The sequence below is a fragment of the Siphateles boraxobius genome, unplaced genomic scaffold, assembly GCF_051911475.1.
Source record: "Siphateles boraxobius isolate OS27281-9 unplaced genomic scaffold, OSU_SipBor_1 61, whole genome shotgun sequence".
NCBI classification, from domain to species: Eukaryota; Metazoa; Chordata; class Actinopteri; order Cypriniformes; family Leuciscidae; genus Siphateles; species Siphateles boraxobius.
Window position 1 is genome coordinate 12,150,978 of NW_027509188.1, and position 23,991 is coordinate 12,174,968.

Sequence of the window (23,991 nt, forward strand, 5' to 3'; positions counted from 1 at the left end):
TCTCTTGTAACATTATTTATTGAGCTTTTTTTGAACATGAACAACATCAGTCAAATTTTTTTTTTAACAGTGACATGTTTTGGTTTTTACCCCTTACCCCAACTTAATCATATATATATATAAATTACATCAATAGCATTAAATAAATAATTAAATGAAAAAAAAATATTAAATCGCACAATAAAGAATAAAATGTAAAACATTTAAAACGGCACAGATAAAAGGAAAGAATGAGATAAATACACAGATCAAGGTCAGGGCCAATCTGGAGTCCAGCAGCATCTGTTAAAAATGTTATATTTTTTCAGCTGGGATTGATTTTCTCCAACACTAGTGTACGATATGAACGCCTTGATCCTCAGTTTAAATGATGTGCATTGGCTTCTGTGATGTAGTTGTATAAAGCTGAAGCCTGAGCAATAGCAGGAGACAGACGCTGTGGATCAGGACCAGTTTAACACTTCATGGAGACAATGTCTTATTTACAGATATTTACTGAAGTCAGTGTTCGATAGTGTGTACAGATGATTAAACGAGAGCGCATGTTCTCTCTCATACAGGTTATCTGAGAACCATATTCCTTTATTAGCCACTGTATCCAGGCAAAACGCCTCGATATACTCATAACTACATCATTGAGGCTCTAGTTGGGGTTTGTTTAGCACATCAATCATTAATTTTATCATTCTAACTAGATTAATTACACCCAGAAAAGATGTTGTAAGTTAGCTCCAATTCTGTAACAAATTTTGGATATCCTGAATAACTGGTTTAATGTTAATCTGCATTATTTTCTCCAATCCATTTTGTCTTAATGTGGTCATCGAATGCAAAATTCAGTTTTATATTGTGTTTGCATATAAATGCGTCTTTGCCGTGTGTGGACACAACCACCATACAATGAAAAAAATCCGTTCACTCCTTTTTTTTAATCCACAAAAAGCCTGGATTTTCTGAGCAATATGATGTCATTGTTGCAGTTGCTCATTATCAATTAAAGAGACATGCACCAAAATGGGTTGCTGTGAAAAGCCGTTTTTGAGCAGGTAAAAATGGTGTTGTTTTACACAGCAATTGAGGAATTTTAACCAAAGTATGTTCCAAACCTTACACGAAGACCCCGAAGAATCATATCAACTTGTAGAAATGGGCATCCGATGACCCCTTTAATGTGCTGTACTCTTCTAATGAGTCTCTATCTGGTGTGGATAGACATGAATCTGTAAGGAAGAGAAGAATCGATCATCAGTTCTACAGTTACTTCCCCTTGCAATGTATATAACACTTGGTAAACCTTATTAATTTCTCTTGCCTCTGCAGTCAGTGTGTTTTCATCATCAAAAACAGAAGGAATTGAGTTTCGAGCACTAAGCTGTTTCCTCTACAGTGTTTATCTGATGTCTCATCTTTATCATAATCATTTTGTTTTGTGCAAAATTCCGGTTTTTTCTGTATTGTGTCATTTAGTTCCAATTTCAAACGGTTTAATGTATTAAAAGTGACGGGTGAAATGTGCTGTTGTTTCAGGGTCCTAATCTTTTCTTCTAATTTAACTGATTTTTCACAAACAGTGTTGGATAAGCAAAAAAAAGAATGAAGAAAAAGCCAATATTCATCAATTGCCGTTGGTATAAAGGAACATGAGGTCTCATTGTGCAATTGTGGATTAAAGTGCCATCTTGTGTTGTTTGTGCAGTTTGCAGTGGTCAGGAGTGTATCCACTGGATCTGAAGGAACAATATTCCCACTGAATCCGACTCAACACTTGTTCTGAAATGAGGATATAATCGTGTGTGTGTGTGATACACAAGCACTGATCTCAGATTCACCACTCACTCTCTGAACACAGGCGAGTGAAGGTCATGTGATCACACGGAACAACCACATGTGTGTGTCTGATACGGGCTGCACACACACTCATAATCATAATCACTCAAACACACACACACACACAGTTGCCTGCAGTGTCTCCAGCGAAGGCCTCCTGTGGACAGTCTCACTTCCAGGTGGCGGGGAACGGTGGCCTCACGCTGCCGGACCTGCTGCCCTTTGACCCCAGCGACTGACCCGACCGGCTCCTGAGGTCAGCGCTCTCGCTCAACGCCTGCTCCTCGTCATATCTGAGACAGAGAGAGGGAGTGAGAGAGAGAGAGAGAGAGTGAGACAGAGAGAGATTCACTCACAGCACTTGATAGTGTCCCAGAGCCTCTTTGGGAAGACAGCGGTTCCAGCGGCAGTCCGGGATCTCGCCGTTGGGCGTCACGATGTTCAGCGTGTCGTTGATCAGGTTGTATTTTAGGATACGGTCGTTGGCCGTGCTGGAGGTGAGCGACGGGGACGCATTCACCTGAGAGACACACACACACACACACACACACACTGCTTACTACAACTATTAACAGTAAGTTACGGTCTCTGATAGGGCTGCAACTAACGATTATTTTGATAATCGATTAATCGGACGATTATTTTTTCGATTAATCGATTAATCGGATAGAAATTAAATTAGATTTTTTTTTTTTTATTATAACTAAATAAAACCGTAAATCAGGGTATTTATGTGTAAAAGTGTACTTTAAAAAGTGCAAAAGCCACACATTGAGTTTTACTAATATCAATATTTGCATTGTTTTTAATGATAATTGCTGATGGCAAGTTGACAAACATGATTATTGTTAAAAAAATGATATCCAACATATTATGTTTTAACACAATTTTTGTTAAGACAAATTTACACAGACATGTTGTTCAGATGTGAATATCTGAACTAAAAACAAACTAAAAACATCTAAAATATATAATTCATTTAATTTTTATTTAAAATTAATTATATATAAGGAATATAAGGATAAAGAATATAATATATTATATATAATATATAAAAGAATAATATAAGGATAAATTGATTAAATAAATATAGAAAGACTGAAAACAATTGTGTGAACGTAGAGCCGCAGTAGATCGCGTTTGAAAAACAATTAAAACTTAGTAGACAAATGCTATAAAAAGAGAACGGAATGGAGGTAACGTTACCCAGCAAGCTAACAGGCTTGAGTAAAGGACAGGAGAAATTATGCATTAGTGCACAAGCATTCGCTGAAAACCACTGAGTACAGTGACTAAAAAACAATATTTTACTGCTGCTGTTATTAACTTCCTTTATATTTAGTGCTTCGCTTTGTAAAGACCGTTTTAATTTAACCTATTTCTGCGGTAGCGCTATTTTAATCCATCACTTACGTTGCGAGCGAACTGATTGCGCAACCTGATGCTCGAGACAAAATACAGACATCCCAAGATCCCGGAAGTCCCGGGAGTCTCCCGCATATTGATTGCGGCTCCCTGATGCCCGCGAATTAGTTCAAACTCCCGAAATCTAGAGCGCGCAAGCAAGAGCGCGCATGCGAGACAGAAGAGACTGCTCCAAACCGTGTAGCGCGCGCGCTCGGCAGAGCCCCTGAGGGAGAGAGACCTTGCGTGTGTGTGCGTACCAGTAAACGCTCCCCGTGACGTAAGCAGACCAACTAATCGATAATGACATTCGTTGACAACGATTTTCATAATCGATTATAATCGATTTTATCGATTAGTTGTTGCAGCCCTAGTCTCTGAAATAAAGCTTAATATAAATTTTAGGTGAAGAACATAAACTTAAATTACTGAAACCAAAACTAGAAATGAAACAAGTTTAAAATAAAACGTTTTTAATAAAATAAAAATAAAACATTAAAGATTAAAACTGAATTAAAAATAAAGATTAACAACACAAAAATGATTAAAACAAAAAAGCACATACCAAAGTTATTCACTTACACTAAAATTCGAAGGAAAGCTGAAAATATAGACAAAGCAAGGAAAAGCATGAATAAACAATATTGAAATACAATAGTGTTTAAATACAATTACATTAACACTGAGACTTGCACCAACACCTGTTCCCTTGCAAGAGAGCAGTCTCAGCCGTCTACCAGCGCCTCTCATCGGGCGCAGCAAAAGCAGAGCGTCACTACACCGGTCCACACTTCAGCGGTCCTCCAAGGACGGTTCTCCAAGGGAAACCCACTCCGCATAATAACGTGGTGATAACTACGTGCCTTAGTTATGTGGAAAAAAATGTGGTTTCTTTCCCTAGGGCCCGTGCTGCGGACTCCTTGTCATCGCGCTACGCTAACGACGGACGCTTCCCTCACGGGTTGGGGGCGATCATGAGTGGCCGCTCGGCTCACGCTCTGTGGCAGGGCTATCAGATCTCTTGGCATATAAATCGGCTGGAGATGATGGCTGTGTTTCTAGCGCTCAAACACTTCCCCCCAGACCTGAGAGGCCATCAAGTGCTTGTCTGAACAGACAACACTTCGGTGGGCTCTTACTAGGGATGGCCCGATACCATTTTTTTTCAAACCGATACGAGTACGAGTATTTACATTTGTGTACTTGCCGATATCGAGTACCGATACCGATATTTCTACCACAAAAGTAACTATAGGCTCCCAGAAAAGAAGACAGAAGACTATTTTAGAACACAGGTTAGAAGACTGTTTTTATTTTCTTCTCTGCTTGTTTTAACAAGTCTAAAAATAAATAATAATGAGCAAAATAATAAATGTATTAACACACATTTAATTTAACATAAAAGCAAGCAGTTACTGCGTGCATGGTCTGACATGACTGAAAGTGCGCTCCCTTAATAGTCTAATTCCTAAAAAGCTGACAGTTCATCGCTTTCTCACACATCTGTTATTATCAGTGAAGCTGACTGCACAATGAATCTTTCATAATATCCACACTTTGTTTGTTATAATTAGAGGATTTGCCAGCATACAGAATTCAGCACTGAACAAAAAAGTTTTGAGCAGTGAGGGGAGTCTATCTTAAATGCTTCTGATTAGCCATTGCGTTCAAGAAATCAACACACATGTCTGTGATTGGCTACATCGCTCAACGCTGCAAACATGTTATGAATAGAAACTCTGGCCTGTAATTCGTTTCTATTTTGTTTTAGTTGTTCTTCTTGCTTTTCTGCAACAGATGAATGAAAATCTATTAGTTTTAATATATTGTATTCATAGATATTTCTAGTTTGCGGGAGTCCCGCAAATCGTTTTATTCTCCCGGAACCCGCACACACAGAGTGAGTGCATTACCGCCCGCGCCCGCGCTCGGCCATCAGATCTAGTGCCGCGCCACACTCTTTTGCGTTGGGAGTGCACGTCCCTATGCCTCAGTTCACCTCGACAAAGCACTCGTGGCGGCCAGTTTCTTTTCGCAAAATGTACATGGTATCGGGGCGTGGTATCGGCGAATTTTTATGAGTACGAGTATATGAGGACAGTATCGACCCGAATATACACTCCACCCGATGTGGTGGAGTATGTATGGGAAGTTCGCGGCCAAGCGGAAGACGATCTGTTTGCATCTTTAGAGACAGCCCACTCTGCTCTGTGGTTCTCCCTCACGCATCCAGCTTGTCTTGGGCTGGATACTATGGTACAGTCGTGGCCGAGGCTACATCTGTACACGTTTCCCCCGATTGCTCTGCTCCCGGGAGATCTGGAGAGGGTTCGGGACGGGGCCCGTCTGTTGCTAGTAGCCCCTTACTGGCTCGCCCGAGTATGGTTCTCAGACTTTGTGTCTCTCCTCGAGGACTCTCCCCTTGAGATCCCAGTGAGGAGGGACCTGTTGTCCCAAGTGGGGGGCACAATCTTATGGAAACTGTGGGTCTGGCCCCTGAGGGGGCTCAGCTCATAGATTCAGGTCTCTCAAACGAGGCTGTTGAGACCATACTTCAATCCAGAGCTCCCTCCACAAGGAATCTTTACGCCCGTTGAGAGTGGAGAGTTTTCACTTCATGGTGCAGAGAGTGCCAGCAAGACTCTTGTAACTGCCCTGTTGGTACAGTTCTTGAAGTCCCGCAAGAACATTTCTCTGCAGGTCTATCCCCCTCCACCTTAAAGGTTTATGTGGCGGCTATAGCTGCTTTCCACACTCCTTTGGGTGGTTTATCTTTGGGAAGAGATCCTTTGGTTATGCGTGTCCTTTGTGGCACTTTCAGACTGGGACCTGCACAGCGCACTAGAGCACCCTACATGGGATTTGGCTTTGGCTTTGGAAGGCCTTACGGCAGCTCCCTTTGAGCCTACTGAAGAGGTTCCAGAAAAGTTCCTCACTCTAAAGACTATCTTGCTTCTTGCTATCTTGTCTCTTAAAATAATTGGAGACTTACAAACCCTATCGGTAGCTCTGTCCTGCCTGGAGTTTGCTATAGGAATGGTTAAAGCTTTTCTTCACCCTAGGCAGGATTATGTTCCTAAGGTCCCCACTAATATGGCTGGGCCTATTTCCCTGGAGGGTTTTTTGCCCTCCACCTTTCTTAACCCCAGACCAGGAGAAACTTAACCTGCTGTGCCCTGTTAGGGCCCTAGATGCTTACGTCCACAGAGTCCAATCAATTATTCTTCTGTTTCGGGTCACCCAGGAAGGGGTGCCCAGCATCGAAGCTGAGGATGAGTAAGTGGGTAGTCGAGGACATCTCACTTGCATTCAAGTCGGCCGGTCAGCCTTCACCTATGGCTGTGCGGGCCCATTCCACTAGAAGTATGGCCGCTTCTAAAGCTTTGCTCTTGTGAGCTTCCCTTAATGACATCTGTGATGCGGCAGACTGGTCCGCACTGCTCAGCTTTGTCAGGGTCTATAGCCTGCCCTGGACATGGGCTCCGTGTGCTTTTGCCCTAGTGTGCTAATTACGATTCACACATACAGGCACTTGCTAGTACCGCGGCGTGGGTACGGGGTTCCCACAGCGTCTCGACGCAGCTCGAGTTCCATCTTCAGGGAACCAGGGTTACATGCGTAACCTGAGACGATTTCATTCATTGAAATAACACTGAAAATAAATATAAATATTACACAAAATACCTGAAGACAATTGAAAATCAGAAATGTTGCCTTGCCAACTAACTGAAATAAAATAAGTTTAAGTTAAACTACCAAAAAGAATGAAAGCAAAATATAAATATTAACAAAACCACACACTTAAACTTGAAAATTAGAAATGTTAGAAATGAAATAAAATAAGTTTCAGTTTAAGTACTAAAATTAATAAAATTGAAGTAAAATAATATTAAAGCTACATAGAAGTAAAAAACAAAACAAAATGACAAACGAAAATTACAAAACTAAAACTGTAATAAAGAAAACGTATAAAATATTGAAATCGATGATGATATCTGACCTCGATCAGCCACGGCTTGAGCCGGTCGTCGATGATGATGTCATAACCGTAACACTCGAAACAGTGCTTGTCGTTATTCATGACGGGCTGCAGCCGAGAACAGACACACATTATTATTATTATTGTGAATGACTCATCTTAGTCTTCCAGCTCAACACTTGTGTATCAGAACGATCCAGTCAGTGCGGTCCTACATCACCATGCCTGACAGATGCGGTGATCATACGCATTAGCATATGCTAGCTGGACTTACAGCCACGGCTTTGAGCGACTGGACGATGATCCAGTGGATCTGGTCAAACAGGTGGTTGGTGACGTCGCGTCCTCTAGTGCTCTCCAGATAGAGACGCAGGTTACCGACCGTCCACTTCCCGCCGTGAACGTGATTGTAGTCGTCCTGCGGTCAAACACAATTTGTAGAAACATCTCAAGGATGATCAGTGGAAACAGGAGGCACCTGAGCTCAATTTAGAGTGTCATGGCAAAGACTATGTGATTTTTTCATTTTCTATTTTTAATACATTTGCAAAGAAACAAACTTACTTCACGTTGTCATTATGGGGTATTGTTTGTACAATTTTGAAGAAAAAAATGAATTTAATCCATTTTGGAATGAGGCTGTAACATAACAAAATGTGGAAAAAGTGAAGCGCTGTGAAGATTTTCTGGATGCACTGTAAATATTACTATTGTAATCGTACGGTTTTTATGTGAAACAACATTATTATAATTATTATAAAACAAAGCAGTAACCACCATAGCAGGGGCGTAGTACCTGGTAATACCAGTTTATTCTGACCTTTGCCTAATTTACAGGTTTTATTTTTTCTCGTTTCTTATGTTCAACTGGCTAAGAAATCAAATACTGCTGAGCAGTAACCAATATTTTTTTTATTTTATACTATTTTGTCCTAATGACAAAGTTTATGATTGTTTTATGTACTACTAACATTTGAGTAGTCAAGTTTTGATGGATTTTATGTACAGAATGTAATTTTTATCACAGAATAAGGCAGTATATTTTATAGTTTCTACTGTAATAAAGGCTCTGTCAATTAGCCATATGAATCCATTATTCATATGCTTTATTTTTATGAAAATACCCCAAGATGGAAGATAAAAAATATATTGTTGCAATCATGTCTTCACGTTTCATCAGTCAAAATGTTTCTGCTTTTTTATTCAGCTGCAGCGATGGCAGGATGTCTTTCTGCAGGGATTTCCTGGAACGTCATAAGTTATGAATTCTATGAGTCCGTTTTGTAGTTTCTGCGAGAGAGCGCTCTCCAGCTTCAGTATGCTCAGGTAAGATATGTAAAATTATAACAGGCTTCTGTCTATACCATCTTGACTTCTTTGCTCATTTTCATTACTTACTACAAAGATTCAGTATTTAACAACTGATACTACAGAAATGTTAAACAAACGACAGTGATATCCAGTGATGCAAACTACTCAACTTTATCACAATGTTTCACAGTTTTGAATAGAAAATATACTATCATTTAGGCTACACGATTTAAGTAATCCATAACTGAATGTGAGGAGACAAGAAACTTTTTTTGTTTCCTACAGATCCTGGTGTCTGAAGCATTTCTGATATTAAGAGAATCTTACTGGCCGACAGCAGTCCAATGAAATCAATGGAGCGCCTGTATGAAAAATATGAAAAAATAAACTGTTAAAATTCTTCTTTTTTATATGTCCACTTACAATCGAAACAAACCATTGTGGTTTTGTAAAATAAAGAAAATAAACAGGGTGTGCTTTCTGCCTCTCCGTTAACTTTTTTTTTGGAGCACGTCTCTCTAAACTTAAACAAAACTAGTCACTAGTCACTCAGGCATGAGCACTATATCTTTATAAACATCTTTATAAACATTTATTTACCTCAGACGTGCTGATTTCAGTTTCACTTCGAGGAGAAACGGATCCAGCTGAGGATTGTGAATAGTAAGTGCTTTGTTCTAATCACAATGTAGTGTATGTAAACCGCAAAAATACTTTTTAAATATGAATCTCGTGTCTGTGTGTGAATGAACGGCACAGATGCGCACTGTTGTTTACTACAGGCACTTAGAACATACTATTTTTACATGAACATGAACACATCTACTAGTTTAGCTTTTCCCAAACTATATTGCTATACTGAGATGAGTAAAAATCAACTGAATGAATGAATGAGGCATTTATATAGCGCTTTCATATGTACAACGGTACACCCAAATTTATTCGTTGACAAAAATGTAAATAGATTTTCGTCATTCAAAACTAGTTTTTATTTAGATATCGTTTTGTTTTCGTCTGTGAAAAAAAAGTCGTTTTAAAATGTTTTAAAATGTGGTTTTAAAATTTCGAAATTAACACTGCTGAGGGGGCCGCCATGTTTTGGTGAAACTGCGTTTGTACATGTATTTGTTAAAGGGTAACTTAACCCCTGGTCAGAGCCTGACACCACCCACTGGCTATATGTAAAAATGCTGTAAAAGATTGCAAAGCCCAAAAGGGGTGGGTGCATCTGAGACGCATCTCTCTGTAGGCAACAGCGTGGTTAGCTGGTACTCTCTGACGTCACAGGGTACCACAACTTCCAATAGGAAAATTCAACTGCAGTAGCCACTCAGACGTTTTTACACCATATATTGTAGAATTAAAACACTTTAAGCCCAAATGTCAAAAAATTTACTCGAATCAATGAACAGCTTTTATGAAGCTCCATTCTTACAGATCATTAACTAAAAAAAGTTGTTTTAGTGTTTAGTTACGCTTTAATTATCATTGAAGCCAATCATAAAATACAGCATATTGCTAAAAAAAAAGGTATTTACAGTGAGAAACGGACTTTGGGTCGGGTTTGGGTTTAAAATATAACCGAAATGAGAATCCTTCTTTAAAAGAGAATCAAGCAAGAACACTTCCAGTCTATCCAACTTCCGTGAGAGCCGAAAATGCTTTAACATACTCTTATCTTACATGCACATACACACAAAGCGGCTTCCTGAAGACAACAAAGCGGATGGCATGTAATGCAGGCACTGGTGCTCCATATGACATAATTGGACAGTCGTCGGCTAATATAATTTGCCTTGATTTCATACATGCTTCGGACACCGGGCTCTGCGAGACGCGTCCCCATTGTGTCAGCAACTTATGAAGGAACCAGCAGCTGATTCAAACATGGAGAAAAGATTGTGCAGCATTCAGACTGCTGTGTGTGTGAGTGACTTACGCCGTGTTTCTGGATGGCCACGTTGGTGAGGTGCACAAACATGTTGTCCAGCTCACTGGTGCTGGGCGTGTATTTGACCGTGCAGAAGCGGCAGAAGCCCAGTTTGTACCTGAAACACAGAGCGTTTAGAGCGGATCGAGTGATGCCGTGGCGTGCGGCGGTCACATACTCACATGTAGCACTTCAACGGCCTGTAGCTGGTCACCAGCACGTACAGACGCAGGTCGAACTTCTTCCCGCCGATCAGCAGAGGGTTGTCGATGTACAGAGAGATGACATAGGCCTCCTTCCCGCTGTTCGCTGCCACGAACCTGTCAAAAGCCAGCATTTTAGACTGAAGCCAGCAGCTGATGGCACTTTTACTGTGATATATTTACTATTAGGGATGCACCGATATAAACATTTGGCCGCTACCTTTATATTTGAACGCTGATAACCGATATATTGGCCGATTAATCTAAATCCAAATTTTAATATCGTTTTGAGAGCATGATTACAAAAATAAGTCTCATCATTAAAAGCCATGTCCCAATTGCACAATTACACAATGTTCTCATTATAATTTTGTCGCCTATATGACAGACTTGTGCTGCACGTTGCACTGTTTTTCCTTTTTATTTTCCAATCATATTTCAGGCAATTCAAAACCATCATGTCAAACAGTGCTGAAAAAATCAAGTGTCTCAGCTGAAAGTAGTAATCCATTAGTTATCGGCTTTAAAACAAATTTTCTTATCAGGAAGATAACGATAACATTACACATTAACATATCGGCCGATACGATATGGGGGCCGATTTATCTTGCATCCCTAGTAATTATATACATTTTAACGGAGCCCCTAAAGAGACATGAGGGAAGGAATAAATTTGAGATTGGGTAAAAAATGATGTCAATGCTTTTGTGTTCTCTCACAAAGGTTTTGCGTTCCCCAGAGAAACAAAAGTACACAAACGTTTTGCGACAGAACGTAAAAGCAATATTGAAATATATCTTTTTCTCCCAATTGCCATTTACATCACCATGTTCCTTATGGTATGTAATGTATGTAACGGGCTCCGAAACACTTTTTATATTTCTTAATTTTCCTGTGCATATTTCATTTTTATTATTGTATGAAAAAAAAAAAAAATGAAAAAATACTAATACAAAAAATATGTTATGTTATTGTTAAGATATTTTGCCATTTTTATTTCGGCCATTATTATAACAATAATAATAATAATATTAATAAGTGTTATTATCATCTCATATAATAATAATGATAGGTTTTGTACTTAAGGCAGCCCTCGCTACATGACGATCTTACGTGGACGTGCGGCTGTCGCGGGACCACTTCTTGATCTGAGAGAGCTTGTTGATGAGGAAGATGCCTTTTCCCTGCGCCTTCCCGCACGGCTTCATGATCCACGTGCTGGACGGGCTCTTCCGGAACTCCTCCACGAACAGATTGTAGTCGGCCGGCAGCATGAACGTCACCGGCACGAAATCTATGGTCAGAGTCAGAGAGTGAGCGACGGCACATAGGAGAGAGATGGAGGCGAGAGGAAGAAAGCAGCAGCTCGTTTTACCCAGGTAGAGGTATTTCCCGCTCTCGTCCTTCTCGGCCAAGGGACTGGCCTCCTTCTCCAGGTCTTTGCGGTAGCGCTTGATGTTCTTGATCATCAGGTCCTTCCTGGTCAGCTCGTAGTGGTTGGGGAAGTGGTTGACCATCTGGTCGTCAGTCAGCCGGTAGCCGGTGTCCACGCTGAACACGCTGCGGATGGTCTGGATACTCATCCTGCCAAAGAGATCACTGCAAACATGAGGTGTGTGTGTGTGTGTGTGTGTGTGTGTGTGTGTGTGTGTGTGTGTGTGTGTGTGTGTGTGTGTGTGTGTGTGTGTGTGTGTGTTTGAGTGAGTGTAAACGAAGCCTGTTCACCAGTGCTGGAATGACTAAAGCAACCTGTGCTGTACAAAGGCTTGTGGGTAATTTCAGCCTAAACCAAAACAATGTTTGTAACACTTTAGTATGGGGAACACATATTCACTAATAAAGCATTGCCTTAAACTCATAATTTACGGCTTATTAATAATTAGTAAGGTAGCACTGCAGGCTTTTTTGTTTTATATACATGAGATAGGATACGATAAGCAAAAACAAGTACAAACACATGGTCAAAAAAAGAATACAATTAAACAAAGATACAAATTATATACACAGTGCTTTAATTTCAGGAAGGTCCACTAAAATTACTTTTCAGGTAAGTGTTTCTGTCTGAGAAGAAATCTAATTTAGTAATCAAATGTAAAATAACACTGCATAGTTTATCATAGATAGATTAATGCTTATTAAAGTTTAAGTTATTCATTCAAGAGCTGCGAGTGATTTTCTCTGCCTTTTGTTGTTTGATTTGCATTAATGGCTCAATCGTCACAGGTTTATTAGACGCTGCCCCTTTAAGACCGAGTGCAGATCTGATAGGTGACTGATGCAACATCATTTTCTCCCAACTATTTACGTCCTTTAAGACATAAACTGTGTTTAAGTGAATAAACTGTGTTTTAGTGAATCTCAGAGCTGGTCATTTTTATATTTTATGTATATTTGCTAGTTTAGATGCGCACATGAAGCCCAAAGTTAAGTATACAGTACTGTACTTTTCTCGTCTCGTTGCAGTCCATTTCGGAGCGCGCGGCGCCTTGTAACCAGCGTCTCTTGCGCAGATTTATGTGCTTTTAATAGCTCTTTTAATTAATTTAGCAACAGTAGAGACTGCATTTAACAACAATCACGATGCTAACGGTACGTTTGGGTTTTAGGAAGAAATGACAGCGCATCGCTGTGAAGGGAAGGAAGTTGCTCTAGACAGAATGCGTCTAGTTTGTAACGGTTTCATCTCAAATATCTTCTATTTATAATCTCTGAAAGCCGAAATCTAAAATAAAAGTAGAATAATATCCCAGATCTAAAGTGTAACCACGTTTGAATGTTTAGTTCTGTCCTCATTGTCACTCATTAAGCAGGGCTGTCGTGTTGTGCGCGCTGTGGCTCCGCGTGAGAGATCGCTCACATAAAAAAAAAGCATCACGATAAAGACAATTCTGTTCTCTACCTTGCACAATGTGTAATTTCAACATGGGAATTAATTATTTTTCTGCTGAAATTTTCGTAACCCTAATGCAGGGGTGCCCAATCCTGTTCCTGCTGATCGACTGTCCTGCACAGTTCATCTTCAACCCTAATCAATCACACCTGATCCTGAGGACCTTAATTGGTTGCTTCAGGTGTGTTTTATTAGGGTTGGAGATGAACTGTGCAGGACAGTCGATCGGCAGGAGCAGGACTGTGTACCCCTGCCCTAATGTGTCCGGCTATGTCTGAATGCATGTTGTAATTTAAACAAATTAAGATAAAACATTTCTGAAAAAAAAAAAAAGGATGTTCCACTAGATTTATTTCAGATGACAGAAAAATTATTTACAGAATATTCATGTAGAATAGTAATGAAAAAAAGTACGGAAATTATTATTCTCCGCAAAAAAAATTAAGGACTGTTTAAACACACATACAGAATTTAGATAAAGTTTGATTTTGAATAAAGGAGCACATGGGCCAGTTCCTTCAAGATGGCTACCAGGTAAGAAGATATTTCTTCAATTAAATGTTAAATATTCTCTTGTCAGAATGTGTACATGACGTAAGTGATAATGTACATCCAGCCAGTTGTTATCTTAGAATAACCCCCAAAAGGGTGATCAGAATCAGGTCTTGCATCAGCCAGAAGGGGGTTTATTCTGAGATAACAACCGGATGGATATACATTATCCCGCTTATTACACGGCAACTTGCTACATAATTATATAATTAGACACGAAATATTGATCTGAGTCTAAATATTTTATTAAGTCTTTAAACACCAAGCTTCCGCAGAGAGCAGTTGCTAAAGCAGCAAGTTCAAACTAGACGGACATTTAAGGGTTACGGTACAATCACACCACTTAATACACAACTTTTCGCTATATAAATAGTTAATGGGGATAAGAGATATTGATTTGAGATGAAACTGTTCAAAAATCGTACAAAGTTCAGGGGAAAATTATATAGTAACCCAGAACTGCTTGAGGAGTACAGAATGAAGGAGAGAGAGAGAGGTTAGGTTTGGAGATGTTACAGCAGGTGTAATCAGCAAAAAACACCCTACAGTGTTAGGAAATGTACACGAGCATACACACACACACACACACACACACACACACACACACAGCCTTTTAGCCACTACTATAACAAGGCTCTGGCGCTGGATTGCTATCCCCGCCATACTAAGCCAATTAGGTTGTATGAGTCTTAAAGTGTCAGCAGCCTAATAAATCTGCTGCACTCTGTCATTAATATTAATAATAAAAAAGAAAAGAAAAACTTCAATGTTTTCAATTGTTAATAATTTGGTTATAAATTTGTATTAATAATAATTTATGCAATGAAGATTTTGATTACTCAAGTTTGGTAGTATTCCTGTTCCTGAAAACTACTGTTAGATCTACCTAAAAAAAAAACTTGAAGCACTCTTTATTTTATTTGTATCTTTATTCTAGTGTATATATTTGTGCTTCTGTTTGTTTTTTTATTGTTTCGTTTAATTATTTGTAAATTCAGTTAAATTAAGCTCCAAATTAAGTAAATTAAGCTCCACCTCACAACTTCAGCCCTTGTATAGGATACACACACACACACACACACACACACACACACACACACACACACACACACACACACACACATTCACACACATTCACACACACTCACTCACTGACACACACACACATATACCCAGAATTACATATGGGCTGACGAGAGAGTCGGGCACAAGTGGAATTCTCCACCATGTACAGATCTCTCGACGTTGAATGACTGGTATCTCGGGTGGCTCGTGCTGGTTCTCAGTGCGCCGCCCCAGTGCCTTTCTTCCTGGAGGTGCATGAGGAGGTCACCAGGTCATGGACTGCACCTTTTTCTGCCAGGAACCATGCTGGTACTCCACTGCCCTCAATGGTGAATGGCCAAGGGTTACATGGTTAGTTCTCCTGTTAAACTGTCTATCACGGTGCAACTGTGTCTGTCGACCGCTACTTCCTGGAGGAGTAATCCCCTCCTCCCATCCAAGGCCTGTAAGTTCTTGCCCTTACTCATGGGCAAGGCTTACAGAGACTGTGGACAGGCCGCCTTCTCCCTGCATGCCATGGAGCTGCTTCAGGTCCATCATGCCAAAACACTCATGGACATGCACGAGGGTAGCGCTGACGGTGAGCTCATGGGCATACGGCAACCGACTTCACCCTCCGCCGAAGAAAGTTGATGCACATACAATCAGTCAGGTGATGTCCATTCTTGTGGTCCAGTAGCGCCATCTCTGGCTTAACCTGGAGGATATGAGGGAGACCGATAAGTATCGGTTCCTGAACTCCCATGCCAGCCTCCTCGGCGACGCAGTGTAGACCTTCGCCCAGCAGTTCTCTGTTGCCCAGAAGCAGACGGAGGCGATCCTGCCACGGCGGCCAGCTGCCCTTGTGTTACGAGTGGCAATCGCAGTCCTACTGACGAAGGACACTCCAGTCCCTCCAGCCAATATGAAGACCAACTTGTACAGCCCGTACTTCATTGTACCCAAGAAAGGCAGCGAGTTACGGCCGATCTTGGACCTGCGAGTTTTGAACTGGGCCTTGCACAGGCTCCCGTTCAAGATGTTAACACAAATTTTTTTTAACCCGGATGTATCCGTCCCTAAGATTGGTTTGCAGCAATCGACCTGAAGGATACATACTTTCATGTCTCAAGTCTGCCTCAACACAGACCGTTTCTGCGCTTTGCATTAGAGGGTCGGGCATATCAGTACAAACTCTACCCTTCGGGCTGTCACTGTCACCTCACTGTCTTTACGAAGGTCCCAGAGGTGGCCATTGCTCCCATTAGAGAGCATGCTGGCCCAGCCGAGGGAGTAGTTGTGCGAACACAGGGACATTGTGCTCAGTCACCTCAGCCAGTGGGACTTCAGGTCAACTGGGAAAAGAGCAAACTCCATTACGCAGAGGATTTTTCTCTGCATGGAGTTGGACTCGGTAAGCCAGAGAGCACGCCTCACAGAAAAACGTGCTCAGTCGGTGTAGAACTGCTTGAATTCTCTCAAGAGCAGGACAGCGAACCCACTCAAACTTTTTCAGAGGCTCCTGGGGCATATGGCATCCGCAGTTGCAGTAAAGCCACTCGGATTTCTTCATATGGGGCCACTTTAGCACTGGTTTCATGGAGTCCCGAGATGGGCGTGGCAGAGTGGCAAGCTCCATGACCATCACCCCCGGCCTGCTGCCAAACCTTCCACCCAGACACTTCATTTCTATAGACCAGAGTGCCCCTATAACAAGTGTCCAGGCATGCTGTGGTTACAACGGATGCCTCCACCACCGACTGGAGGGGCCACGTACAACGGGCATGCAATTGCGGGGGTCTGAACGGGCCCCCAACTGCATTGGCAAATCAACTGCCTCGATTTGTTAGCTGTATGTCTTGCACTAGGCCGCATCAAAACGGCACTACGAGGCAAGCACGTATTGATCCGTAAGGACAACACTACGACCGTTGTGTACATTAACCATCAAGGTGGTCTACGCTCCCGCCACATGTTGCAACTCACCTGCCATCTCCTATGGAGTCAGAAGCATTTGATGTAGCATCGTGCCACTTATACCCCAGGCTTGCTCAATCATGCAGCCGACGAGCTTTCACGACAGCATGTGGCACCAGGAGAGTGGAGACTCCTTTCACAGGCGGTCCAGCTGATCTGGAAACACTTTGGAGCCACACAGTTAGACCTGTTTGCCTCTCCTGACACGCCAGTTGTTTTAGTGGTCCCTCGGCACGGATGCACTGGCACACAGCTGGCCCCGAGGCCTACAGAAGTATGCATTTCCCCCAGTGAGCCTTCTTGCACAGACACTGTGCAAAGTCAGGGAGGACAAGGAGCAGGTCTTGCTAGTTGCCCCATATTTGCCCAACCAGACCTGGTTCCCAGAACTCAGGCTCCTTGCAGCAGGCCCTCCCTAGCCCATTCCTCTGAGGAAGGACCTACTTTCTCAGAGACGGAGCACCATATGGCACCCAAATCTAGACCTCTGGAAACTCCATGTCTGGTCCCAGGACGGGACGCGGAGGTGTTAGGGGACCTACCCCAAACGGTGGTAGACACCATCACTTCGGCTAGATCGGAACCATGCTTTTCTGCCTGCAAGATGGGTTGGAGCGAAGACTGTCTCTCTCCACCCTCAAACTGTATGTCCTTGGGAAGCATGGCCTGATCGTTAGGTTCCTGAGGGGCGAAAGGATATTAAATCCGCCTCGCCATACCCCTCCTATGGACGGAAAAGTGCATTTATTCGCTCCAGTAGAGTTTCCACGGATTGGCAAATCCTGTTGAATTCCTCCACACCCTCCAGCAGTCGGACATGGTGGAGAATCTGACGCCAGGCCTAACACTCGTATGCATTGATGGAACCTGTGGTAGGCTGGGTCCCAAATGTTGTGATCCTTACGGCGATCCCATATGTGTATTCTTCCACAGTATGGCTCCCTACGGTGAGCCTGTGTCTTTTGGGAGGTGCGGGGGGATTAGGAGCCTTATGCTGGGTGCTGACAGGTGGCAGCAATAGGTGGCGTTTTACTTGAGATCCCACTAAAAGTTACTTATGTAACCCTTGTTCCCTGAAGGAGGGAACGGAGACTTAACGTCCCGTCGGCACCATTGCTGGATCACCACTGAGCGCCGGGTCCTGCTAGGCTCCTCAGCTAAAAACAACTCGTGCTTGCATCCGCTTCCAATTTATTCATGCACTGCTGGGCGGAGAGCAAGATCCAAATCTTGGATGCCAATGAGCATTGGCTCGTTCAGTTTACATTCGAAGATGATTGATCTCTGACGCGATCCCAATAGGTCGTCAATGCTACGTGTCAAGGGAACGAAGTTTACATGCGTAACAGAGACGATTGTCTATACTAAAAAATAGGGCTGAACGATTAATTGCATTTGCGATAATATCGCGATATGATGAAATGCGATTTTGTAACCGCAAAAGCTGCGATTACACTGGTCACGTGACACGCGAGAGAAAAGCAGTCTGCAGATCAAGCATCAACTTGGCACGCTACGCATAGGTCTGGCATACAGGAAAGAACAGTTTATTTTTTATGTATGTGATAGTGTTATTTATTCTCTCTCCAACAATTCTGGATCGATTCAGAGAATTTCAGAATCGAGTCTGAGCTTAGTTTTTAAACACAGATGCATGATGACCCTGCGCGTGCTTTAGAAACAACCGTATTCTGCTTGCTTCTAATTTCTCTCTCTCTCTCTCTCTCACACACACACACACGACACCGCTCGAACCTTCCGAAAAATAAGCTTTCATAAAGTTCGGGGTTTAAGCGATTTACAATGACAGTCGCAGGCTTCATTGCACCGGTTTTGCCGCTCTGATGTTAAAGTTACTCTTGCAGTGGGCGGTCTTGGCCGCCGGAATTTTCTTTACAAATGCTCCACAAAGCCATTATTTACAGTCGTATATATAAAAAATATGAAAATCACTGAGAAAGCTGCTTTCGTTTTAAAATACTTACGCGCGCTTTGTGAAGAGCGCTCGTGCATGCGGCTGTGAGCGACTCATTGGTTAAATGTACTTGCATCTCAAAATGCTTTTATGACGCGAAATTAATGTAAACACGGTCAGTTATATCTTAAACCAACAGGACAAACCACAGTTACAATTTCAAAAGAGATATGTGCATTAGTGTGAATGAAGCTTATCGTATAGGGGGAAAATCACTCCAGCTCTTGAATGGAAAACGTTCAGACAGCCTACTTTTAAATGCTGAAAGCACTCTTTGTTTATTGCTTGTAATGTTTTTTTGTTCCTCTTTATTTACTAGCTTTTATATTTTGAAGCTACATTAGTTTATAGCCCATTTAAAGTTCTTAACATGTAATTGGTTTAATTAAATAATTGGTTTAATTAAATGTGTTTATATATATATATATATATATATATATAAATTATGTATATTTACACATGTAATTAAATACATATTTTAAGTGTTATTAAGATTAATAAGAAAAAAATTAGATCGGATCATGAGCTGCCTAAAGATTCCCATCCCTACTGTACAATGATTTATTGCTTGTCTTTGTCGACTAATACGGAAGGTAAAGAACTTAAAGTAATCGCATATTAAATCACAATTGCAATATCGGTAAAAAAAAATCGCAATTAGATTATTTTCCATAATCGTTCAGCCCTACTAAAAAAACACATCTACCCAAAAAGAATCACCCAAAATAAAATAAAATAAAAAACACTATCAAAATCGAGGGGAAAGTTGTGCCACACACAGGGTGGGAAATTAACTTTTTTGCCCACCAGCCACAGTGGCTGGTGGATGCCCAATTTTACCAGCCACTTGTATTTTTTACCAGCCACTTTTTCAGGAATTCAAATTTATGAATGAGAACTGTGACTTTGATAACATTGACGTCCATTACAAATATGTCATTCGTTTGATCCATTTAACAATATGAGTTATGCTGCACTCAGGAGCCAATTTATGTTTTCCTCCGTGGGTGCTCACTGGCGCACGCCCTTTAAAAAAAAAAAAAAAAAAAAAGCACTAGCACAAACAGGGCTACCATAATATGTAAGCAACATGTATGTACATGTTTGTATTTTTGAGAGAATTTTATGCATGGTTATTTTACAGTTTATTTTTTAATATTAGTTAAGTCTGTATGACCATAAACGATGGAGTATTTTGCTGCTATTTGAAAAAAATCAAGCAAAACGTGCCCGCGCGTTTGTCGACCCCAGAGGGTTAACTCGATAATAAAGCCGTAAAGTAGGCTATCTTTCAACTCAGGACATCACCACTTCTCACAAATACAGATAGGATTGGAGATGAAAAGTTTAACTGACACGTAATCGAGCTCCGGAGCACCCACGGTATCGGCTCCTATCTTCGCCGCTGCTAAAACTATCGCTAAACTAAAAAAATGATAGCTATCTAGCCATCACAAAACACAACTTCAAGTTAGTAATTTACTTACTTGCACATCCAAACGTAGTCCCGAAAAGGTCTGCCCTTTTTGCCGATCGCATGGACGTTTCTGAATAGAATTGGTCATATTCATTGACTCTATTTTAAGGTTAGTTGTTCCTCTAACGAAAGAATTGTTTGCATTTTCGGACGACGCATAGGTTCGACAGTAAGCGAACTCTCGTTTTCCCTTCGTCATCAATGCGCCACTTGTTCGAAAAGTACCTTCACTTTTTATTTACTTCGCCCTCAACAGGTTATACATTCATATACTGCTGACTCCGCGGCGGGCCTCTTAACACCGGGTATATTTTTTTAATTTTCCTTTCGTCTGTACCTCAGCTATATGTGTCAGGGTCCGTTCAGCGCCGTGTCCGTGCGCTGTGTCCGTAAAGCACAGCGCTGAAAACCAATCAAATTAGTTACTCGACAAAAGTGCATTATTTTTACTTAGCAACAGCATTCTTTGACAAAAGATGTCCAATCCGTTACAAGGAATGTTTTAAGTAGTAACCAATAAAAATATGTTTTACAATCTACCCGCCACTGTGGCTGGTATACAAGGCAAAGTCACCCGCCACTTTGAAAAAGTACCAGCCATTGGCTGGTGGCGGGTGCTAATTTCCCACCCTGGCCACACAGAAGAGAAGCTTCTGGACAGGACTAAAGAGATTGTAAACCTAAAGAAAAGACTAAAAAGACTTGAGAAGAGGGAGATTAAGCAGGTTCTTGTGAACATGAAAGACAAAAAAAAACAAAATTGACTTCCAGGACAATTTGGAGTCAGAAAGGGAGAATGCGGAGTAAGTTTTGGAAGTCGGAAAGTGGGTCCTTGTACAATTTCGCGCAGGTATTAAAATATTTGGTGGTATGGGTGTGTATTGTTGTTGTTGTTGATGATGATGAAAAATCCTTACATTTTGATTTATTTATTTAGGCCTATTCATTTTTACTGTCTAGATTGTAGATGGTCAATATAAGGTTGACACTATGAGTTGTGCTGGACCAATCAAATTTTACATTCCATTAATAAGATATGAGGAAGAAGGTCTGGTACTACTTTGATGCCATAAAAGCCATTATTCCAGAGCTACAACCTGCACATCCTCAGCTCGACTCTCTTTTATTTTGTTTATTTGCTTATGTATTTTTGAAGCACTAAATAAAACTGATATGAACTTGAATCCATGATTGTGAAAATATTATTTTAAAAACTGTAAATTAAATAAAATTTTATGTTTTTAACAAAAGCATAGTATATATTATCATTACCGAAATAATCAACCTCTGTAGCTTCAATCAATATCTGTAAATTATGTATCATGACCACAACAGATGTTCATTAAATGTTAATTTAATTAATAGAAAAATATTAGTTTGGTTTTAAATGCATGTATAGAATCTACACATTATGTTATTTCATATTTGTCACATCATTTTGAAAATATATTTTCATTGAAATATATAAAAATTGTAGATTGTAAATTGTTGGAGCAAGGTGTTTCGGGAAATGAGAGAAATCACTCAAACAAATTAATTTAAAAATACATATTAATTCTTTTTTAGTTTTAAGTAACTGTGCATGACTGTTAATAAACCATTTTTAAAATGTGAAAATATTTGCTATTCTAACAGTGTTGTTGGTTTCAGACTGTTACGTTAATGAGATTTTTTAGGACTAGTTTTGGAAAAATTGTTCAAAAAGGGCTTAAATTGTAAGTAAATGTTTTTAAAGTAATGTTCACAAATTCTCCAGACTTTGTTTCTAATGTCTGAGAAAAAAAAACGAAGTGCAGTAGCATACTAGCATTTCATTCAGGACAGTCGTACGACCACAATCCACCGTTAACGGTTCAAACAGTTCATTTGAACAACATGTAGTGTGTGTGTGTGAAACTTATTCAGCCCTAGTACTGATCTGATCAAGTGATTCAGTATGTAGTTCAGGTTTGCAGTGTCAGTGTGTACAGATGAAATGAAACGAGGTCTTGCCAGTAGAAGTTCCAGTCGTCGCTGTCCGTCACCTGGATCCATCCTCTCTTCTCAAAGTTATTGATCAGCACCGATTTCTCGATGTCCGTCACCCACTTCACCTTCCCAGCCATCACACACACACTCCTGAGAAACACACACACTCCTGAGAAACACACGTCACTTCTGTCTCAGAGACACCGAACCACGACAGCTCTAAACACTCATGGAGAGAGGAGCAGCTCAATCACTGGGAGATTATTAATGGTGTTCGGCTGAAAATAATACAATAAAATATAAATAATACTTTGGTAACACTCTACAATAAGATCCCATTAGAAAACATAATTTTTAATACGTTAAAAACACAACTGTTAGTTTTAATTCACCTCACGTCCATTAAATAATGTTAACAGAAGCAACTGTTGATTTAATAATGTATTAGTAAATGTTAAAAATAACATGAGCTAAGATTAATAAAAGCTGTAGAAGAACTGTTCATTTTTGAGTAATGGTTTTCACTAATGAAACCTTATTGTAACGTGTTACCAATATTACAAATTAGATAAGTTATTTCTATTATTGCAGAGAGTTTGGCATTAAAACACATAATCATTCATGTGTCATATTATCATTCAGTAATGTCTTTGATAATCTAGTCGATGTTCATGATTGTTAAGAGGAAGATTTCTGTGTCAAAGTGCTAAAAGAGATTCTTAAACACGGATGATATATAAACTACAGGCGCTGCTCGTGCGTTTCATAATAAACTGACAGACTACAGATCATATGATCAATAAAACACGAAGGACTGAACTCACAATCACAGCTGTCAGTCCGCGCAGCGATCAGTTCTGCTGAATGTTGCTGGTGAAATGAGCTTTTATTCATCAGATGAGCATCGCAACAGCAGCAGCGGCCCATAGCAACGGCTCTTCACTTCCGCCTGGACTACGTCATTTCCGACATTTCCGTGTGTCCTGGCTGACACGCACATCAGTTGATGTGAGTTACAAATTAGTAATCCTAACATTTGCACATGTTAAGAAAAGAAGAAAATAATTTGTTATGAATGTATTTGCATATATTTAGGCTTTTACTGAACGCTGAAAGGAAACAGGATTTGAATGAAGTGTTTGTTTTAATAATAGTTCTGTTAATAATAGTTCTGTTAATTTAACTTCTTTTCAGGCCGTTTCTCAAAGTGCGTTCATATGAAATGAAAGAGCAAATATATTACAACACAACTGAGTAATAATTCATCAATAAGAAATCAGAAATAAATAGCCTACTTATGCCACTATTACTACTAATAATAATAATACTACATACACTATTAATAATAGTGTTTGTAATGATAATATCAAAAGTAAACAACATAAAAGAAAAGCTATTGGTAAATCTTGAAAGCACAGTTAGACTTTTATTCACAATAATGTTTTCCTCACTTT

The 23,991-nt window shown here is 40.4% G+C and overlaps 1 protein-coding gene across 15 annotated transcripts in view; it reads right to left on the reverse strand.

Moving 5' to 3' along the window:
• The window catches only part of ttll1 (tubulin tyrosine ligase-like family, member 1), a 327,240-nt gene continuing 303,249 nt past the window's right edge, over window positions 1-23,991 (reverse strand). Inside the window, exons 1-12 of one of the 15 annotated variants that reach the window (XR_013196319.1) lie at window positions 23,362-23,498; window positions 22,562-22,687; window positions 12,030-12,238; window positions 11,768-11,948; window positions 10,634-10,771; window positions 10,461-10,569; window positions 7,485-7,628; window positions 7,232-7,318; window positions 2,184-2,347; window positions 1,960-2,120; window positions 1,107-1,220; window positions 1-412 (exon numbers count right to left, since the gene is read on the reverse strand). Coding sequence is in view for 8 of the 15 variants with exons in the window: in XM_077209410.1 (XP_077065525.1) it covers window positions 1,997-2,120; window positions 2,184-2,347; window positions 7,232-7,318; window positions 7,485-7,628; window positions 10,461-10,569; window positions 10,634-10,771; window positions 11,768-11,948; window positions 12,030-12,238; window positions 22,562-22,674 (1,269 nt within the window). In the remaining 7 variants the exon portion in view is untranslated. Of the gene's footprint in view, window positions 1,221-1,951; window positions 2,121-2,183; window positions 2,348-7,231; window positions 7,319-7,484; window positions 7,629-10,460; window positions 10,570-10,633; window positions 10,772-11,767; window positions 11,949-12,029; window positions 12,239-22,561; window positions 22,816-23,361; window positions 23,499-23,991 lie in introns of those variants that run through there. The other 14 variants (XR_013196320.1, XR_013196318.1, XR_013196321.1 and 11 more) reach the window with 14 other exon arrangements.